Source organism: Pectinophora gossypiella, chromosome 10 (assembly GCF_024362695.1).
Source record: "Pectinophora gossypiella chromosome 10, ilPecGoss1.1, whole genome shotgun sequence".
NCBI lineage: Eukaryota > Metazoa > Arthropoda > Insecta > Lepidoptera > Gelechiidae > Pectinophora > Pectinophora gossypiella.
In genome coordinates this window covers 3786659-3806125 of record NC_065413.1, presented here as the reverse complement: position 1 = coordinate 3806125, position 19467 = coordinate 3786659, and the positions used below count along the sequence as shown (strand labels likewise).

Here is a 19467-nt window from a genome sequence, read left to right as displayed (position 1 = left end):
GCATAATTGCTTTGATGTGGCCATTTCGACTCCTTGTAAGGGAGTAGTTACAGGCGTCAGAGGCGCGTGCCCAGTACGCTGCATTTTGGGCGCTGTATAAAGGCGTATTTACAAGGAGCCTTAAACGCGTGTTAGGCCGCGTTGAGGGGCGCGAGCTGCCGGAAAAACAAACGTTTGACAATGTATGTTTGCTTTTTGTAATTATTTATTTTTATTTTGGTGCAATAAAGTGTATTTGTATTGTATTGTACTAAGCGTTCACGGAGAAGCGTTTTTGCAGGCGTATGTTTGAATTATAGCGTCACATGGGTGACGCCGCGGCGTGCAACGCGGCGCGCAACGTGGTATAGGTGACGCGGCGGGTGACGTGTCAAGAACCGCTATGTAACTGAACTGCGCGCGTCGTTTGACGCGCCAACCACCTCTTCATGCACGGAGAAAACGCTTGACGCCCCGCGTGTCCCAGAACACGGCCTTAATATAAGTATATAAGTGTTCTGAACTCAACAAACAATTGACTACCGCGACGTCGCGCCACTCACCGTATGCAGACTCATCTAGGTCCCACTAAATTTCAAATTATTACGCGACAGTGTACGGTCACCACTTTGGTACCATGTCACATTAACTTTTTTTTACAAATTGAACTGTAAGTCTCACTAAATGTCAAATATGTTAGTGCGACAGAGTCCTAAAGTGGGTACATTAATATTGCTCATGAATGTACATGATATTGCTGGTTATACAATTAATAACAACATGAAGTATAATATAAACCATTTATTACAAAAATATAACAATATACCGAGCGATATAATTATAAATCATATGTATTTGGTGGTACAAGCTAAGAAGTGTGCTTTCCTAATATAATACTAATAGATTGAAGTAAATGCAAGAGTATTTTGTTTTGAAGTGAACCGGTACTCACATGTTCGATTAATAATATAATCGAATGACCCTCACTGTAAGGACACAGAATCGCAGCACGGGCCGTTTCCTAAGTCAAAGATAAATTATGAAATTGTTTCCATTTTTCTATTTAACTTAATAATTAATTTTAATACAGTAAAATGTAATAAGTGCACATTTTTCTATGACGTCTCAGGTTGCTTTTCCATTAAAATTCCATAGTCATTTCGTGTTTTGACGTGTAACTGATTTGACTAGTTGGAAACTACCCTAATGATTACCACGTGCTCAGCAGTGAAAAAACCACACTTTCAAAATACGTTTATTGATGACGTCACGCGACACGGTAAAAATGTGATTTTTTTTTGAGTAATTAGTTATTCCGTGCCCACGAAGAAAATACAAATGAGATGTATCGTCAATACATGTGAGTATCCGCATATTAACTAAACTTCATACAATCAGTGGCGGCCCTAGCAAAATATTTAGGTGGTGCGAGACACCTCAAAGTGGCACCCCTCAGCCCCCTTAAAATACGAAACTTTTCGATTAGTTTACGGCCACCTTTTTTTTTCAACGTGACTTATTGTAGATTTGCCGCAGATGCCATTAACTACTTGGCCGGACAAATGGAAAGCGCTGAAGGCTCTCACCCGGTGTTTACGGCCATCGAAATTTACCTATTTAATTATTTTTTTTTGCCAGGGTGGACCAGTCTTGGTCGATTTTAGACCCCCCCCCCCCCCCCTTTCGACACCTCGCACCGCCCTAGGGCCGCCACTGCATACAATTCAAACAAAAATAGTCATAGTCAATATTCAGGAAGCCAAGAAATAGGACTAAATTATACATTTATTGCTTTCAGTTTACTATCTAATTGTAACATCATTTCAAGTATTTGTACAACTTTATATAAGACTGGTTTTGACCTAAATTAACGTTACCTGCCATTATCATTTATACAGTGGCCCAAAGGTTCGCATTAAAAATCAAAAATTGGATCTTAAAAAGGTACAAAATGGGTCATATTTCCACAGAAAGCAGTATTGATAGCCAATACTGCGAACCGTTGGTCCATTCTGTATACGAATACAGTTTCTATTTTCTTAATGCCTTTCGGCAATCATCGTAAATTTCCATGTTCATCAATTATTGTATTTATCGTCTATAAGAATTTGAATTTCGAACTAAGTACTTTATTGTTGTTTTGGTTGAACATGCGATGATTGCCGAGGAACATGAAGAAAATAAAAGCACTCTATAATGTCGATTCGTGCAAACAAAAGTATATTTTGTTTGATAGCTTCATGTGAGTAAGAGATAGCACTAGTATCCGAACTAACGCCGCATGCTATGAAAAGGTCATTTTTGACAGTTATTATAAAAGCATCCCTATATCGGTTTATAAAACTAAAATCAAGTTTTGTACACCAAAATCGACCGACACCAATATTTATACATATTTGTTCTCTAATTTACAGCGCCTCTATTTTCAAATCATGTCAATTCCGAATACAAATGAATGCTAAAACAAAACAACAAAGTATTCTTTGAATTTTCCTTTTGCCTATTCGTTTCCCTATCTTTGTCTATGGCAAACGCGCAAGCCGTGAGATTCCAAAACTTAAGAAAAAAAAAACAAGGTACCTAGTTCTGAATTCAAATTTTGATATACGATAAATGTAATAATAATAATTGGGTAGTTTCCTAGGTCAAAGATGAATTACGAAATTCTGATTACTAAATAAAGACAGATCTATTAGATCTATTATATATTTATGAATTTTATTTTAATAACGCTTTTATTTCATACAAATTCCATAGTTATTTCGTGTTTTGACGTTTAGTAAAAAGTAACTGATTTGAGTAGTTGGAAACTAGCCTATTGATGAAAATGGAAATTAGCATTCGTTTGTATTAATTAGTAAAATAAACGCACTGTATATTAAATAAAACATTTCAGGCGTTCCGTCTCAGTCGCCTCTCATTTCACTTTAATGAATACATATTTTGTACTGACTATAATTGTAAGTATTTCCTTTGTTGTGCGTCCACTTGAATAGAATCGGACCATACAACTTCGTACCAAACAAAACAAAGGCACAAATCAGACGCTCATTCCGGTCCGATTCTGACTCTAGTGGGCGCGCACCTTTAGGATCAAGATTCACATCGTGCGCAGCGCAGAGTGCTTTCATTATAAATCTTTGTAGTGATTGGCAGTAGCTGAAGAGACTATTCACGTCATACGTAACGTCACTAAATATGTGTTGTTTTACAGTGCGCACAATTGGACCTGATCCTTAGAATACCAACATTATGGCAAATTTAAACTGTAATGACACCTTTAGGAACCGATATTATATTAAATAGCTCAAGAACAATACAATATTTTTTGTTCTGATTCAACTAAAGGTGGTATTTATTAATAATACATCACGAATCAAAACGATAGAACCTCCTTGCATTGTGAATTTGTGACGTAGTACATTAATAAATGAGGGATTTTCCAGGCTTTTTAAATACCTCTTCCATTACATTTTTGTATAATTATGTTAAATCTGAACAGCGCCATCTAATCTGTTACCACCCGGAAAAATACTACGTAGGAATAACTTGCTACACGTCCCTTTTAATCGCACTATCTACCGGAATAACAGCTTTCTGCCGAGAACGGCAAAGATGATCAACAGGCATAATGCGGTTGACCGCTTTCACTTGTTTTATAAGTAGTACACAAACTATCAAATCGATACTGCATAAAGAACCAGACTTGATATGTTAGCACTAAGACTGGCTTTGACTTATTATGTTTTTAAATATTTTTTCTTTTCATTTGTCGTAGCTTGTTGATTGGCATTTAAGTATTATAAGTCAAAACATTTTGTAAATTAGGCTGAAAACTCCCCAAAAAAAAAATTGTTTTTGGGGAACGTAGCCTGGAAAGTCCCTCATTGATTCATAATTTAAAAAAAAACTATTTTAATAACCATTTCCCGGATTGCACTTTGGCACATTGATCCTTAAAAGTTTTAAGAGTGAATGAAACATAACCCTGTCGTAGTTATGGCGCAGTTGGGTAAAAATGGTGTTACTTTTCTTGGCTGTCAAACACTAATTATACACACGGTCACTGCGTGTTTATTTTTTAATGGTAAAATGGGTTTTGATAAAAACTTTCATTCTTTATAATATAAATGAACGTCGCAGCCAGTAGCGCAGTATGAAGTATATAAATCATTATTTACTGTCTAAATTCTAATATAACTAAGGTCTATTCCGTAACGTACGACTAATGTACTTCTATTCAACTATAAAAAAGACCTTTGTACCCAAAGCACTCAATAGTATAGATTAAAAAAACCTGAAATGTCAAATAAACCCTGTACCATAAAAACGTTTAACTTAATAATCACAGACTTGCACCTAAATTATAATTAAACGGTAATATAATAATATTAGTCAATAAATATGGTACGAACGAATCAACAGGCTCGATGTATGCGACAAAGATAAGTTATAAAAAGCTAATCTAGAAATAGAAGCCAATCAAACGCGATTCTCACACAGCCCCGCATGATGTAAGTATTTCCGTTTGTATAGAAAACACGCACAGTCTTACACACAGAAAATGCAACCGCATAAACGCGCGTATGGCCGTGCGTGTTTTCTATACAAACGGAGATATGTAGGTACTTACAAGTAGTGATGTGCCGGATCGTTAAAAATGTATATCCGCGGATACGGATCTGAATACGGATATTTAGTGTAAAGATCCGCGGATACGGATACGGATCTTTATTTTCTCATTCGATATTATTCGATTGGTGACGGCCCCCGCGACCTTGAAACGATAGTTGACGTCTTCGCTCGCCGCAACGTCAGGCAGGACACGTTTTAACTTGCATTGCGCGGGTAGTACTTTTGTTTTGGTTATGGTAAAACAATCTGAATGTAATTTTACAGTTTTTTAATTAATAATTCTACTTAATCACCTGAAAAATATCCGTAAAAGATCCGCGTGAAAAGTATCGGACACGGATACGGATTTTTCTTTTATCTCGGATATCCGCGGATACGGATACGGATACGGATATTCGGAACATCACTACTTACAAGCAACGGAAGAACACGCATCCACGCGCTACGCTGCATCATAGTTTTAGTTTAACTGGTTTAATAGAAAAAAAAATAGTAGTTTTTTTTCTTGTACCTATTCTTTTTTTTTGTTGTAGTGTTGCCTGGCTGTAACTTTTCATACCTTTTGTTATTCCGTTCTTTTTTACATTTTTTTTGAAAACAAATTCTACATACATGTTAATTACATAAGTTGTGCACGTCTGTAATTGGTGCAAACACTAGTACTAGCCTTAAGAAAGTTATATTAGTTGTTCTGTGTTTGTACTGTTGATGTGCCTAATAAAATAAATAAAAAATCATGCGGGGCAGTGTGAGAATCACCTAAGACGATAAAAATTCGGATCTCATTTTTCTTTTTGATACACGAATTTTAAACAACAATTAGTACGTTTGATCGCCTTTATTGATGACGTCATACGTGTATTTCCATAAAAAACTTAAGTAAAATTAGGAGGTGTCTGCAGGAATCGGGGCCACTAACTACATAACTTACCGTCTTACAAATAAAAAATAAACCAGGGATAAACGTAAATGATAAACGGCATTTGACAGCCAAGCTAAATTGAAATTGAACTTTGCTTGGCTGTCAAATACTTGAACCAACGTTCATACCTGGTTCCTGGTTGTCTTCTATCTAGAAGATAGAAGATCTCTGGTTTATTTTTATTTATAAGACGGTAAGTTATCTAGTTAGTGGCCCCGATTCCTGCAGACACCTCCTAATTTTACTTTAAGTTATACCTTTCATTTTCTTATCCACCGAAAAAGAAAGGGATGGATGACTGACAGCTCATAATTTTAGGAAGAATGAGTAAATGAATGAAGAACCCGGGCAAATCAAAAAGGTATCTCGCTGGTATGCAAACCGTTTGACGTGTGTTGTCAACTTAATTCTGTCGGGTTATTGGCCAGTGTAAAATTTTTAGACGGTTGTTTTAGATTTGTGCTTAAAATTGACGTGTGTTCCATTAATTTTATGTTTGTCGATTACCCGTCCCTTTCCTTTTCGGCGGATAAGAAAATGACAGATATGGCTTCAAATAAAATTAGATGGTGTTTACAGGAATTAGCACCAGTATAAGTTCGTTCCCTCAATGTAAGATGTTATGGCTGTAAATGAAGTGCAATATCGGGTGTACAGTATCGTTACACGCCGTGGCTTGTGACAAGATGCTAACACCTTTTTTTTACAGAGATTGATTGTCTATTTGTTTATACAAGGTCTATGATACCTGCGTAAAACTATCTCATTTGACTAAGTTGTCATATAGTATATTTAAAACAATAATTATATTAGTCAATAAATATGGTACGAACCAATTGCACTAACATGTTACCTCACATGAACCTCAAAACTTTCTGTATAAAGGCACCTTGGATTTCGTCAGCCCTGCAATAAAGAAATATTGTCATTTAATATTATTACTGCGTAAGGCAAAAAGTTAAAAAAAATATCCTGCGTGGATCGTATATCTAGTTTAAGCTCCCTCAACCAGTGTCTGCCGCATCCGTCACATAATGCAGCTCGGCTATGCCACCTAGGAACCGATGTAGAGGGCACTCCTTCATTATGTGAGATAGGGTTTGATCCGGGTGACCATTGTCATTTAAATTAACCATTTTAACGCCGGTCCTGGGTTCGAATCCCGATGAGGACATATCAAAAAATCACTTTGTGAACCCTAGTTTGGTCAGGACATTACAGACTGATCACCTGATTGTCCGAAAGAAAAATGATCCGTGCTTCGGAAGGAACGTTAAGCCCGTCCCGGGCTACTAGCCCAAATGCCTCCACCATTCCGCACTGGAGCAGCCTGGTGGAGTATGCTTCGTACCTCCCCCGGTTGATTAACGGGAGGCCTGTGCCCAGCAGTGGGACGCGTATAGGTTATTTATGTTATGCGTTAGCCTGTGCCCAGAAGTGGAATGCATATTAGCTATTTATGTTATGCGTTAACCTATGCCGAGCAGCGACTGCATATGGGCTATTTATGTTATGCGTTAACCTATGCCAAGCAGTGGGACGCATATAGGCTATTTATTATGCTATACGTTTCTGTAAGAGAAGGTAAACGTCGTGTCTCATAAGTGAAAGAATTGACCTTTGATAGTCAAGAATGGAGAATGCTACACCGCTAAGAGCGTGGCTCTTAAATTAGTGAAGTGATTGTACTCACTTGGAGCTGGTTACGGTGTGCATCAGGTTGATGATGTACCGCGGACAGACGTCCTCGTGCATGACCCGGGCGTGGAACAGCAGCCCCTGGCACACACAGTACAGAAGCTCCACCACCGGCCAGTGTTCCGGGATCATCTTCTTTTGATACGCCCATGAGCCGAGGATCTGGGACAGTTACAGTTAGTTAGTAGTTACAAATGGATATAGTTAAAAAAAAAAGACGTGTGGCACTCGGGGACTGCCGCGGTAAAGCTATTGCATAGCGTTTTTATCACCTTATGCAATTATCATTATTTATTTATGCAGTATTTTTTTTCCTGTATTTTTTGCCCAGCATATTACAGATTACGGGCGTCAATTTATACGTATAATTACAACTTACTTGTAACGTGGAAGTGACCGGCGCCAACGCGATGGGTAACGACGGCGACGCCCGGAACGCTGCGCCGGCGCAGAAGCCCGCGGGCAGCGCGTACAGCGCACTATCTCGCCCGTTCGCACGACATAACATGCAGATTATCAGCTGTAATTACATAAACAAGTTTCGAATTGTTATTTTTTTCCGAAATGAAGTGATCCGCCAAAGACAGCTGTGAAAGTTAGTAAACTGATGTGGCAGTAGGCTAGCCAAATTTTTTGGAGAACCAACAATGCTGGTGCAAGAATGTTCTGGGGTGGAGACCGCGTCTGAGGAAATGCAGTGTGGTTCGACCCCTGGCAAGATGGTGGGAGAACTTGAAGGTGGCTGGAAGCGCCTGGATATTTAGGTCGAGATTTCCAGACATAACAATAACACAAAGGACAGGAGGACAGGAGTCCTAGTAAGGCTTTGTAATAGACTACTCTGGGCGCCATCCCACCTGCGTCAGTCAGAGTAGTGCGGGGCGGAAGGCAAGAGGGAAACCACTGCCCTATCTTTCCCTAAAACAGTGGCATGGAAAATGCTGCACCGACAAGAGCGTGGCTCTTAAATTGACGATGATGATGAGTTAAACAATGAAATTTGGATTCTGGACATTTGGTCTTACGACTTTAAATACACAAGAAAAACTACATTATCAACTCACTCTGTAAAGCCCGATGTAGCCTCCAAAGAACAGTCCGAGTTTCAGATGCGAGAATTTAAGCGATTTCAGCGCTTTCGTCGGCGTCAGTATTCTAGGAATTATCGTTCGAAGCATCGTCATTGCGCAGCCTACCCCGAACAGTTGCGCTGTACCCTGGAATAAGAAAATTAGATATGAAAGGGTTTTATTTTCCTATTTCTTGTATACTTTTCATTATTTTTTTCTATGCGCTATCCCACGCTACAATACATTGTGTTTTATCACTCTAAGGTTACCTGTAGGGCTAACATACGCGACATGATAAAATTTTATCAATCATTTTGTCGATTGGTGCTAATATGTCAACTCAAATAAGTCATGTGGTTCTGTCAAAATACTACTAAAATCACGTAGCACGCATATTAGAGAAAAAATAAACATCGATTTCGTCAAAATGTATTGAATCGATCGTTTATCACGTTACGCTGTTGGCAGAAATTGCAGTCTAGTAAAAAGGTCGCATATTGTCCTTATGTTATCAATTTGTAACTGTATTATAGTTACATACATACATACATACATAAACTCACGCCCGTAATCCCTAATGGGGTGGGCAGAGCCACAAGTAATCAAAGACAACTTGCAGCCACTGTTGATACGAAGTCCAAAGATGATGAAGATATTATAGTTACATGTCCAATAAAGAACTATAGATTGATTGGCTTCTGTAAAAAACCGGACCTGTCAAATCTTCAGGTTAGGTAAGCGGGTCCTGTGAAAGCGGGATCAAGCTACGGAACTAAATCTTACTCCATGATTTTTGTTTTTAGCACTTACCCGTGCTTAGGGAAAGTCACAAAGAGAAAATTTAAATCCAAAGAAAAAAAATCTCAGTCGGCCGCGCTGCTGGGGCTGCGGGTTCAAGTCCCGTCCAAATCAGATTTTTTTAACTTTCTCTTTGTAGTTATTCCATGTATATATGTGTATACATACAAATAGTTGAACAAGTCTTAGATTTAGGTGTATACCTTTAGAACATAGTTCAAGCAGGGTCCTTTATGCGGACACGCCGCACTTCTGCCTTCATACCCTTTGACTGGTTCGCCGACTTCCTTCGAGACTCTGGGCGGAGAGAAAAACCTGTAAGTTGTAATCATATACCATTACGAAGACTAGTTTTAAGTACGCGAGTACATCCGCATGGAGGCAGGTTAATAGGGGCTTCTCCTTAGCGGCTTACGGCTATTTAGACTAAAGTACGGGTTCCTTGGGGGAGGCCTATGCCCAGCAGTGGGCGTCGTACGGCTGATGATGAAGGGTTCCCAAAGTGTGCACCGTAGAAAGTAAAGAGGGGCGCCGTGAGGTCAATCATTATCCGAAATCACAAATAATCGCGAGTACCTATCTATCTCCCTCGAAGTAACCTAACCTAATAGCTAGGGCAGGGCGCTGTTACAAAATACTAAACTAGTAAACTTGCAACTGCGCCGCAGGTTGAAAAAGATTGGGAATAGAATAAGAATAAGGTGTTCCTTATTCTTATTCTATTCCCAATCTTTCGTAGTATTGTTATACTACGTATAGAACGGCAACTCTCCGCTCCCCGCCAGCGTCAGAGCTAGATTGACCTCACCTCCCCTCGGTCTTACTTTAGTCTTCAATCGTATGGGGGTCAGACGTCACACACACAGATGCGCGTGTACGATAACGTCAATGTGTAGTGTCTGTGTAAAACGAGGTGTTTTGTATGAAGTGTCGCACTCTCTTGCTCTATTATTTACCATTTACTATTTATATTACTATCATTAATTACCACTTCTGAGTAACAGAAAAAGATAGAAACATAGGAAAGTGCGTTGAAGGACTGACATCAGCCCTCATAAACAGGGGAGTTAAAATGGCCACATCGAAGCAATTCATCTAAGAAAGCAATATTGCTATTTGACATTTGTTTGCATTACGCACTCACTTTTATTAGCGACAGTTCTTATATAAAAACAGGAACTTGAGCATGATCTTGAGGGCAGTCTCAGCTGAAATTAGTTTATTAATACCATCCTTAGATGAATTGCTTCGAGGTGGCCATTTTAACCCCCAGTTCCCTTTTATTTACTGAATTTTTTTTGACCTGTCACCGACCTCAATTGTAAACTGTAGATCAGATAATCTCAATTAGCTTGTGTTACTATGTAGTCAGAATAATAATTAAGCTGCCAGTTACATAAGCATGTTATTATTATAAGTATCTATAGATAAAAAACACGTATCTTAAACAACGCTTGATACAAAATAAATCCAATTATTTTAACGTTCAAAAACGTTGTAATTTAATTGATCATCCAGATAACACTGTACTGATAATCTTAATTATATCCGGTGTAACGTCGGTGCATCCAGTGTAAAATATCCTATCGATAATCAAGAAACATGTATGTATCAACATTATGGATTAGGTAGCAACAATATTTCACTGGGTCAAAGATAAATTATAAAATTATAATCTAGAAAAAGAAGCCAGTCTAAGGGTGGTATTAATAAAATAATCTCAGCTCAGACTTCCCTCAATATCACGCTCAAGTCCCTGTATTTATATAAGAACTGTCACATTGATATGATCTTGAGAGCAGTCTCGAAGCTGAAATGAGTTTATTAATACCACAATGAGTACGAAGTTTGACCGCTTTCATTGATGACGTCATAGGACAGTATTTCCTTAGAAACTCCAAAGAAAACTTTAGTTTTGATGTTTTGTAAAATACGATACTTCATTTGACTAGGTTTTCAAGTAGCCTATTACGGTGCTGTATCTATACTGAACTGGAAGTGAGTAAAAAAATATTAACATGTCGTCTGTGACAAAATACATAGAACGCGATCACCTCCTTGTCTGCCAGGGCATTCGTAAAAACTTTAAGAAACATATCTTGTCTCTTTCGCGCTAGGCGATGTACTAATATCTCCATCCTACTCTCATTACAATCATGCTACGTTTAATAGGGATTAGTTTCGGCTACAAACATCCTTACAATAGTCCTTACCAGAATATAGGCGTCTGTCGTTCGCTCTCTTTCTCTCTCCTCATAAGATAGAAGAAGACAGCGCTACCCAACATGAAGAGGAGAGTCTCTCGGCCGGGGGACCGCCGCAGCCATCCCTTCATCTCCAGAGTACGGACCCAGTATTCGAACACCTGGGAAATAGAACTGTTGTGTAAAAAAAAAATAGAAATGTTAAGTCACTGTACTTAAGCCTACACTTTAGGGGCACGTGGTTGCTTATTTGAAAACACAGACTGTACATTAAATACAATAATAATATAATAGACTTATTGAATAATAACGAAGCCAAAAAGCAACCTACTTTATCTATCTATCTACCTAACGTCACACCCCGGACACTTTGCACAAGCGAGACAGATTCCGCGCGCGCTCCCTTCCCCCATAACCGCTTACGGGTAAAATCACTAAAATAAGACCCAGCGGGGGTGTGAGGTAATCTAGCTCGCCGCTCGACTAATATGACTTAGTGCGGAGCGGAGAGTGTCCGTTCTGTAAGTACTTAATATTATTCTTTATTCTATGCTAACGTGAATTCAAATTGACAGACGCCTAAATCTAGCCATGGACCAAAGATTGTTTCTTTAATTATTCAAATCTTTAAATTGACCTTGAATAAAATAAAAACAAACATGTGTCAGGCATTAGTGGCATTAGGTAGCTACTTATTATTACCGTAAACTGATTATTATGCGCGGTTTTCTATTGAATATAATGGTGCTAATTCCTGTAAACACCATCTAATTTTATTTTAGGTTATATCTGTCATTTTCTTATCCGCCGAAAAGGAAAGGGACGGGTAATCGACAAGCATAAAATTTATGGATCACACGTCAATTTTAAGCACAAATCTAAAACAACCGTCTAAAAATTCGCCCGGGTTATTCATTTATTTACTCATTCTTCCTAAAATTAAGAGCTGTCAATCATCCGTCCCTTTCCTTTTCGGCGGATAAGAAAATGACAGGTACAACTTAAAGTAAAATTAAGAGATGTCTGCAGGAATCGGGGCCATTATCTCACTCCGTTATGCTTATAAATGTGTGAGTAGAGTCACCAATTCGGATAACAACTTGCAGTGTAAAGGTATTAAATTAATACCATAACATAAACAGCCTATATACGTCACACTGCTGGGCACAAGACTCCCCTCACTCAACCGGAGGTGATATGGAGCATACTCCACCACATTGCTACACTACGGGTTGGTGGAGGTGTTTTTTTTATGGCTAATAGCCAGGAGCAACGTCTTGACGTGCCCTCCAAAGCACGGAATCATCTTACTTTTTTTCGGACAAAATCATAATTTCGGAATACTTAAAATTAATAATTATCTTCTTCTATCGTGTGGGTTGTGAAGTGGATTACCTACCTCATCAACCCTGGTGTCAGGGTTATTATTGAGCCGTCAAAGGCATCGACATGACTCTTGTAACGACTACGTACTTACATCAGTAAATAGTAACCGGGACCAACGACTTAACGTGCCTTCCGAAGCACGGGTCATCTTACTTTTGGACAATCAGGTGATCAGCCTGCAATGTCCTGACCAAACTAGGGATCACAAAGTGATTTTTGTGTTTTGTCCCCACCGGGATTCGAACCCGATAATTATGATAACCTTCTATAGAAGAAGAGAATAATCTTCTGAGTCATTATCATAAGATGACTCTTGGTCATCAATAGTCACCATTTCAGATCATCAATCAAAAGTTTTGTAACAACAAAATAACATCACTTCTGTGTCCCCGAAAACTTTATCTATACCACTAACTAACCTAACCTAACCCTCCCATTTTATATTTTTTATTATCGTATCGGCGAGAGGCAAGGGTGACAGATTATACAAGATAAACTTAAGATGCGGTTGAAAGCAGAAATACAATCAAAATAAAGTACAATAATGTAATCGTCGCAGTATATCACACAAAAATGACATAATCATGGAATAAAACGGCCTCCAGTCTCCGAGGTCCCGGGTTCGAATCCCGGTGGGGAAATATCACAAAAAATATTTTGTGATCCCTAGTTTGGTTAGGACATTACAGGCTGATCACCTGATTGTCCGAAAGTAAGACGATCCGTGCTTCGGAAGGCACGTTAAGCCGTTGGTTCCGGTTATTGCTTACTGATGTAAGTAGTCGTTCATTACATGAGCCATGTCAAGGGCCTTTGGCGGTTCAATAATAACCCTGACACCAGGGTTGACGAGGTTGGTAATCCTCCTCACAACCCACACGAGACAAGATGGAATAAACCTTTTTTTTACCACGGCATTAACTACATGGCCGGACATATGGGGAGCGCTGAGAGCTCTCACCCAAAAAATACTTAAGTAAGTATGTCGAAACAGAACACTTACATAATAAATAAGTACCTACGACTATTATACCTCTGGTCTAGTGTTAGTTAAGTAATATTTAAACGCTTTTACCTGCAATAGCAGGTAAATGAAAGAAGTCAATGTAACAGGAAAGCAGAAATGGTGCCAGTGACTAAAAATACTTATTATAAAACAAGTCACCATCATCTCCCTAGCATTATCACTTTTCTCCGGGTCTGTATACTTGGCAGAAAACTACTATGGAAAGAAAGGAATATATTTTATAATAAGCTTACCAAGTTAACAAATAGATTGACGACTAACACTCTCCTATATGGCGGCTCGCAGTATATTGCTAAGCCGCTGATGGTGCATGGGAGTAGCACAGTTTTGTGATATGTGAACTTGCTGAAGAACAGTTTTCTGTGGACAAACATTTTGTTGTAGTGCGGCAGATAAGCCTAATAAACTCTACAACCAGACCTTGCGACACGGCGACCACGCGCGGCGAGAATTCTATTCAAATTCAAAAATATCTTTATTCAGTATGTAACATGGTTACACTTTGAATCGTAAATTTTTACATAACGAACGTCTCATCCGCCTAAAACTACTGCAGCTTCTCACAACCTGTATAGCCGGGGAAAAGAAGCTGCAAGAAAAACCTCGGCACAGGGCCCTAGACGTTCTTTAAAAAAAATATATAAAAATAAACAAAATATTGGTATACAATTGAGTAATTTAGCTGCCTAATCTGCATTCATATCTTCTAAATAATCACTAATATCGAGGGCTTTGACCAATACCCGTGTCGTGGCCAGATCATAGAATTGATCATTTCATGATGTGCTTGATCATTTCATGAAATGGTCAAGCAACTAAACGCATGATTACTTCGTGATATGGCCAAACGTTGGCAATCATATCGTAAAATTAGTAATATTATCCACCGATAGTGGCGCTGGTGTCGATTGTATTTAAAACTTGATCGATATTATAATCGATGAATCAAAGTAATTGTATAATTTTCCATATCGAATAGGTATATAATTTTGACAACTTAAGTTGGCCATTTCATGAAATGGTCGAACACATCATGAAATGATCAATTTTACGATCTAGCCACGACACCTGCACGACGTTTATCCCTGTTGTGCGTGCCGCGAGGGCTAATTAATAGGGTAGTTTCCAACTAGTCAAATCACTTAGTTTTTTTTTAAAGTCAAACACAATATTACTATGGAATTTGTATGAAAAAACAACCTGTGACGTCATAGAAAAACGCGACAAAATGTCGCATTTTTTATTTATTTTTATTATTACATTTTTCATTATTAAAATTCATAAACAAATTAAACAGAAAAAAGAAAACATTTTTTGGCAACTTTAGATCTGTTTTTATTTAGCAATCAGAATTTCATAATTTATCTTTGACCTAGGAAACTACCCAAAGCAGAACGGCGCATTTGCCGTGCCAAGCCTTCAAGTCAAAAACTTAAAAAAATCTGTGTGACAAATCTCGCCGCGCCTGTTAGTAATGCTGCGCTCACGCGTTGACACTCTATCTGTCTCTATCGAGGGCATTATTTGGAGTTGTGCTTTCTCTTTCCCTCCCTCAGTTGCTCTGAAGTTTGGACTTTCTATACATAGACTCATACTATAAATTACTATAGGTTAGTCTAGCTAGCTATAGGATAGCTGTAAGGTATCAACAAAACAAATTAAAAGCCAATTTTGGTAGCTTTGAGATAAGTATGATGAACTGTATAAAAAAGGTTCATAAAATTATGACCTATAATACCTACATAGCATATCTTATACCACACCATGCTACGGTTATCAAAGACTGCTTATCACATAAGCATAGAACTCAAGCTTTTTTTTCCCCTCAAAAAGGCATTGAACTTTTTAAGTAACTATTCTTATAACATTCCAATAAGAATTATATTAGAATAAAATAAGAATTGTTGCATTTGGTACCAGTAGGGACCAGTTTTTGGTTTTGCGCTTAATGGCTTTTGCTTAGTAGTGGGACGTGGGGATCTTATAACAAATAAGGAAATTAATTGTATAGGTATAGTTACCTAAATATACAGTTTAATGTGACGAAAGAGCTGCCAACAGTCAATCCAAAGATACCTGATTTCAGATAGAGTTTGAATTGTTCCATTAACTCTTTCTTCCCTAGTTTCTTGCCTTTCATTAAGATTTGAATCTGGAAAGAAATAAATTGTTATTATACTATATAACTTTTGCTATTAACATTACAAATAATATATTTATGTACTTAAACAGTTATCCCAATGCTATGTAAAACATAACGAGGTGCATACCTGTTGAATACTATTAATCTAATGGTTTATACCTACCAAATTAGTGTTAAAAAATATCCTGATTCTGTTAGAAGTAGCTATAGGTTGGTACATCTAGTTTTCATTCTAGCTTTTTTTAGGCCAAATCCATAAATAGGCACATTGTTTAGCAACAATAAAATTAACAAAAACATAATGATAAATATTTATTTGTAATAACAAATAAATAGGTACTTACATGTACAAAAATACTTGATATTTAGGTATATACCTACCTATTGTCTGTGTTTTAGTTATAAATATACATTTGAATATATATTTTTTTATGAAGGAAACAATGTTTTAGTTTGATTTTGTAGTTGACAGTTTTATGTTAAAATTGCAGTGAAAGGTTTTAACAGGAAAGTGTCACTAGAAAGTGGTACCTATATTTGACACAGTGCAGGTTCCCAAATATGATATTAAAAAAATCTTTAAAATTCATAGTTTGTTTACAGGGGCATCTACTTGTTCTCTACAGTTTTAAAACAGAAGTACTTACAAGATAGACCATGGCATAGAACTTATAGCTGCCTTTTATGCAGCTAAGTAGCATGGTGCTTGTGGCATCTGAACAGTTCCTGGTCCAAGGATGAATGAGCTCATAGCATTCAGAGTCTCTACATCCCTTGTCGAACAACAGCTTACTTGCTTCCACCATGATTACTCGTTTATTATGTCCAGAAACGTTTAAATGACCCAAAATACCATCGGAGCAAGTATAAACTTATTATGGAAGACGTCAAACGTTCAGACTGGAAGTTAACAGAACACACGCCACTTTTACGACGGAGCCCTACCTAAACGACCAAGGAAAATATTTGAAACTAATATTTTTTATACCAAAGAAAGAAAACTTCTATCTATCACACAAGGAAGAAAATTCTGAAGTGACTGAACGACGAATGAACATACGAGCGGATGATTGTGAGGAATGAATGAATAATACCCATGAACGAATGATGAAAAGTTGTTAACCATAGACTAAAGAGAGGCATTGTCGTTTCCTTTTTCAGCTTATGATCTACTTCCTTAAAATCAGACCAACCGAACTATTCGACATCTTCTCAAGATGATCCGTGCAGTTTGCTACTCTTCTCTTCGGCATAATTAAAACTACACAGCTGATTTTATTCTTTCTTTTTTAAACCGTAAATAATCGCTTAACATACATGGGGGTGTATATGGAGGTAGCCAATGAGCCCCGGGGCCACCCTGTATAATATTTTTTTATTATTAACACCTAATGACAGAACTTTTTACATGCATTTTTACACATGATACAATTATTAAAACAAGAGACAAACACAGAAATGAGCCGTCATATTATTTAACCGATCTAAAGTTCTTCCGCTTGCTTATGTCCCCCGACGCAAGGAGATATTGAAGACATTAAGAACGATCAATACTTAACCTAGTCATTAATAGTCATAAAAGTATGTGTTCTGCGTGGGCAGTTCATGGTTCGATGGATGCAACTGGGAATAACTGTGTACTTATACTGTTTTTGTCGAAATCTAGAATAAAAATATAGATGGCGCTGTACAAATTTTCCTTCTTATAATCTCCTAATTTAATGGATATAATTATGCAACTTTTTACTTTGTTTTTGCGTATAAATGATGACTTTTGTTATTACACCCAGGCACTATAATTTACCTTCCGAACATTATTATTCTAAATTAAAGCACATAATAACGGGTTCTTACCGCGTTTTTATGGGGATGGGGATTATTATTCTGATTAAAATAAAAGCAATATATTATATAAGTAACGACATAATTCTATGCCATATCTAATCCAAATATCAAGCAAATCAAATCAAATATAATATTAATTTTATATTATGCCTCTGCCATTACAACATTTTGTGAATAATTATCATCGCTGACGTCGCTAACTTACGCAGATACCTATCTGAAATTTTTAGCGTATCTGATTTGCACCTTTTGTAATGCCAATAAGACACAAATTATTTTAGCTAAAACATACAGATACGTCAGTTTGCAAAGTCAGCCACGTTATATACCCCAAGTAATGAGAAAACAGGTAATTATCACGTTAAATCTGAACAGCGCCATCTATATTTTTATGAAACGTAACCTGGAAAGTCCTTTATTCAATGCAATTTAACATTTGCGCATATAAAAGTAAGTGCGCAGATTAGGTACCTACGTAATAAAAAGTAGGCACTAGCAGTGCTAGTTTAGCACTGACTGACACATAATTTATTTGGGTAGGTACTTTTCTATTATACTGCACGCGGGACCGTAAAGCATGTTGAAAAATGGAGGAGGTGTCAATTACAACCCAACAGTGAAATGAAGCGGACTTGTTGGATAGAAGGATACCTTTTTTACTTAGGCACTACTGCTTGGCACTACTAGTGGTGTCACGGAAGAGAAAAATCTCTCATGGCACTACGGGTAGTGCCAAGCAGTAGTGCCTAAGTAAAAAAAGGGAAAGATTACATTACTATGGTCTAATAACATTTTACGCTACAACAATAAAATCTTACCAATAATAGCGCTTGTAGTGGTGTAAAAAAGGTTGCTGAACCTTTTAAACAAGCCCACATCATCGTGTAACATGCTTCAGTACAGGTGTCGGCCCATGGATGAACTAGAATATTACAAGGTAGCTCTCCTACTCTTGACTTTTCTGTCATAAACTTACTAATTTCCACCATATTTACCGAATTAATAAAACATTTACAAATATTACGAACACTAAATTACAAGTCAATAACTGAAGACTTCAACCACTTGACTCGATTTTAGTATTTCATCCTTAATGTATACATCAGACGCCAGCTAATTTTGACCTTCGAATAAAGTTCATTATGTATTGTTATAGAATAAAATGTATTGTTTCAGTCAGACGACACTTCCAGTACGAAGTTTACTGACTGCTGCTGTACTAGCTTTTAAAAATATGTTCATGTTAAAGGCGAAGTAATTTTGATATTTTATAGATGACTGTCTGATTGACGTCGAAATTCCTTCGTCCACGTAGGGATTTTTCCTCGTTTATATACCTACAACTTCGCTTTTTTTAACGCAACAATTATATATAAAAAAAACTCAGGGCAAAAGATCCACTGTAATATTATGTTAAGGTAGAGATGTTACGCTATGAGCGTTACGGCCTGTGCGCTCCTGATAAATACACAAGTTACCGCTAGTTTATTTGGGAAATAGTTCAAAATACTGATTATTTGCATTATACTATTGATCAAATTATATTCTGAGTAAACAAATCTATTTGACAATGCACCTAATGTAATAATGACATTTAAATATTTTTTTTGGAAGGTAAGGTCGGTCATTGACCTCACAACTTACACGAGAGAAGAATTTTATCATTATTGACATAGTATCTTCATTCAATCTTCATTGCATAGAGCAACTTTTCGGTAGTATTAAAATTGCTTAGTTAAAACATTTTTATTAAACCTATG

At 37.3% G+C, this 19467-nt stretch overlaps 1 protein-coding gene across 2 annotated transcripts; it reads right to left on the bottom strand.

Annotated features, from left to right (window-relative positions):
* Window positions 1-765: 765 nt before the first annotated feature.
* Window positions 766-18750, bottom strand: LOC126370252 (transmembrane protein 135-like). Of its 2 annotated transcripts, none has more exons than XM_050015068.1 (9): window positions 18526-18750; window positions 15741-15871; window positions 13953-14079; window positions 11316-11467; window positions 9306-9417; window positions 8299-8451; window positions 7614-7754; window positions 7230-7396; window positions 766-6442 (listed from the first exon to the last, which is right to left on the bottom strand). In XM_050015068.1, the coding sequence occupies exons 1-9, from the start codon at window positions 18694-18696 to the stop codon at window positions 6391-6393; spliced, it is 1206 nt and encodes a 401-aa protein (XP_049871025.1). In that variant the 5' UTR covers window positions 18697-18750; the 3' UTR covers window positions 766-6390. The 2 variants fall into 2 exon arrangements, with proteins under 2 accessions (XP_049871025.1, XP_049871026.1); XM_050015069.1 differs by lacking the exon at window positions 18526-18750 and adding an exon at window positions 16510-16902.
* Window positions 18751-19467: the final 717 nt, after the last annotated feature.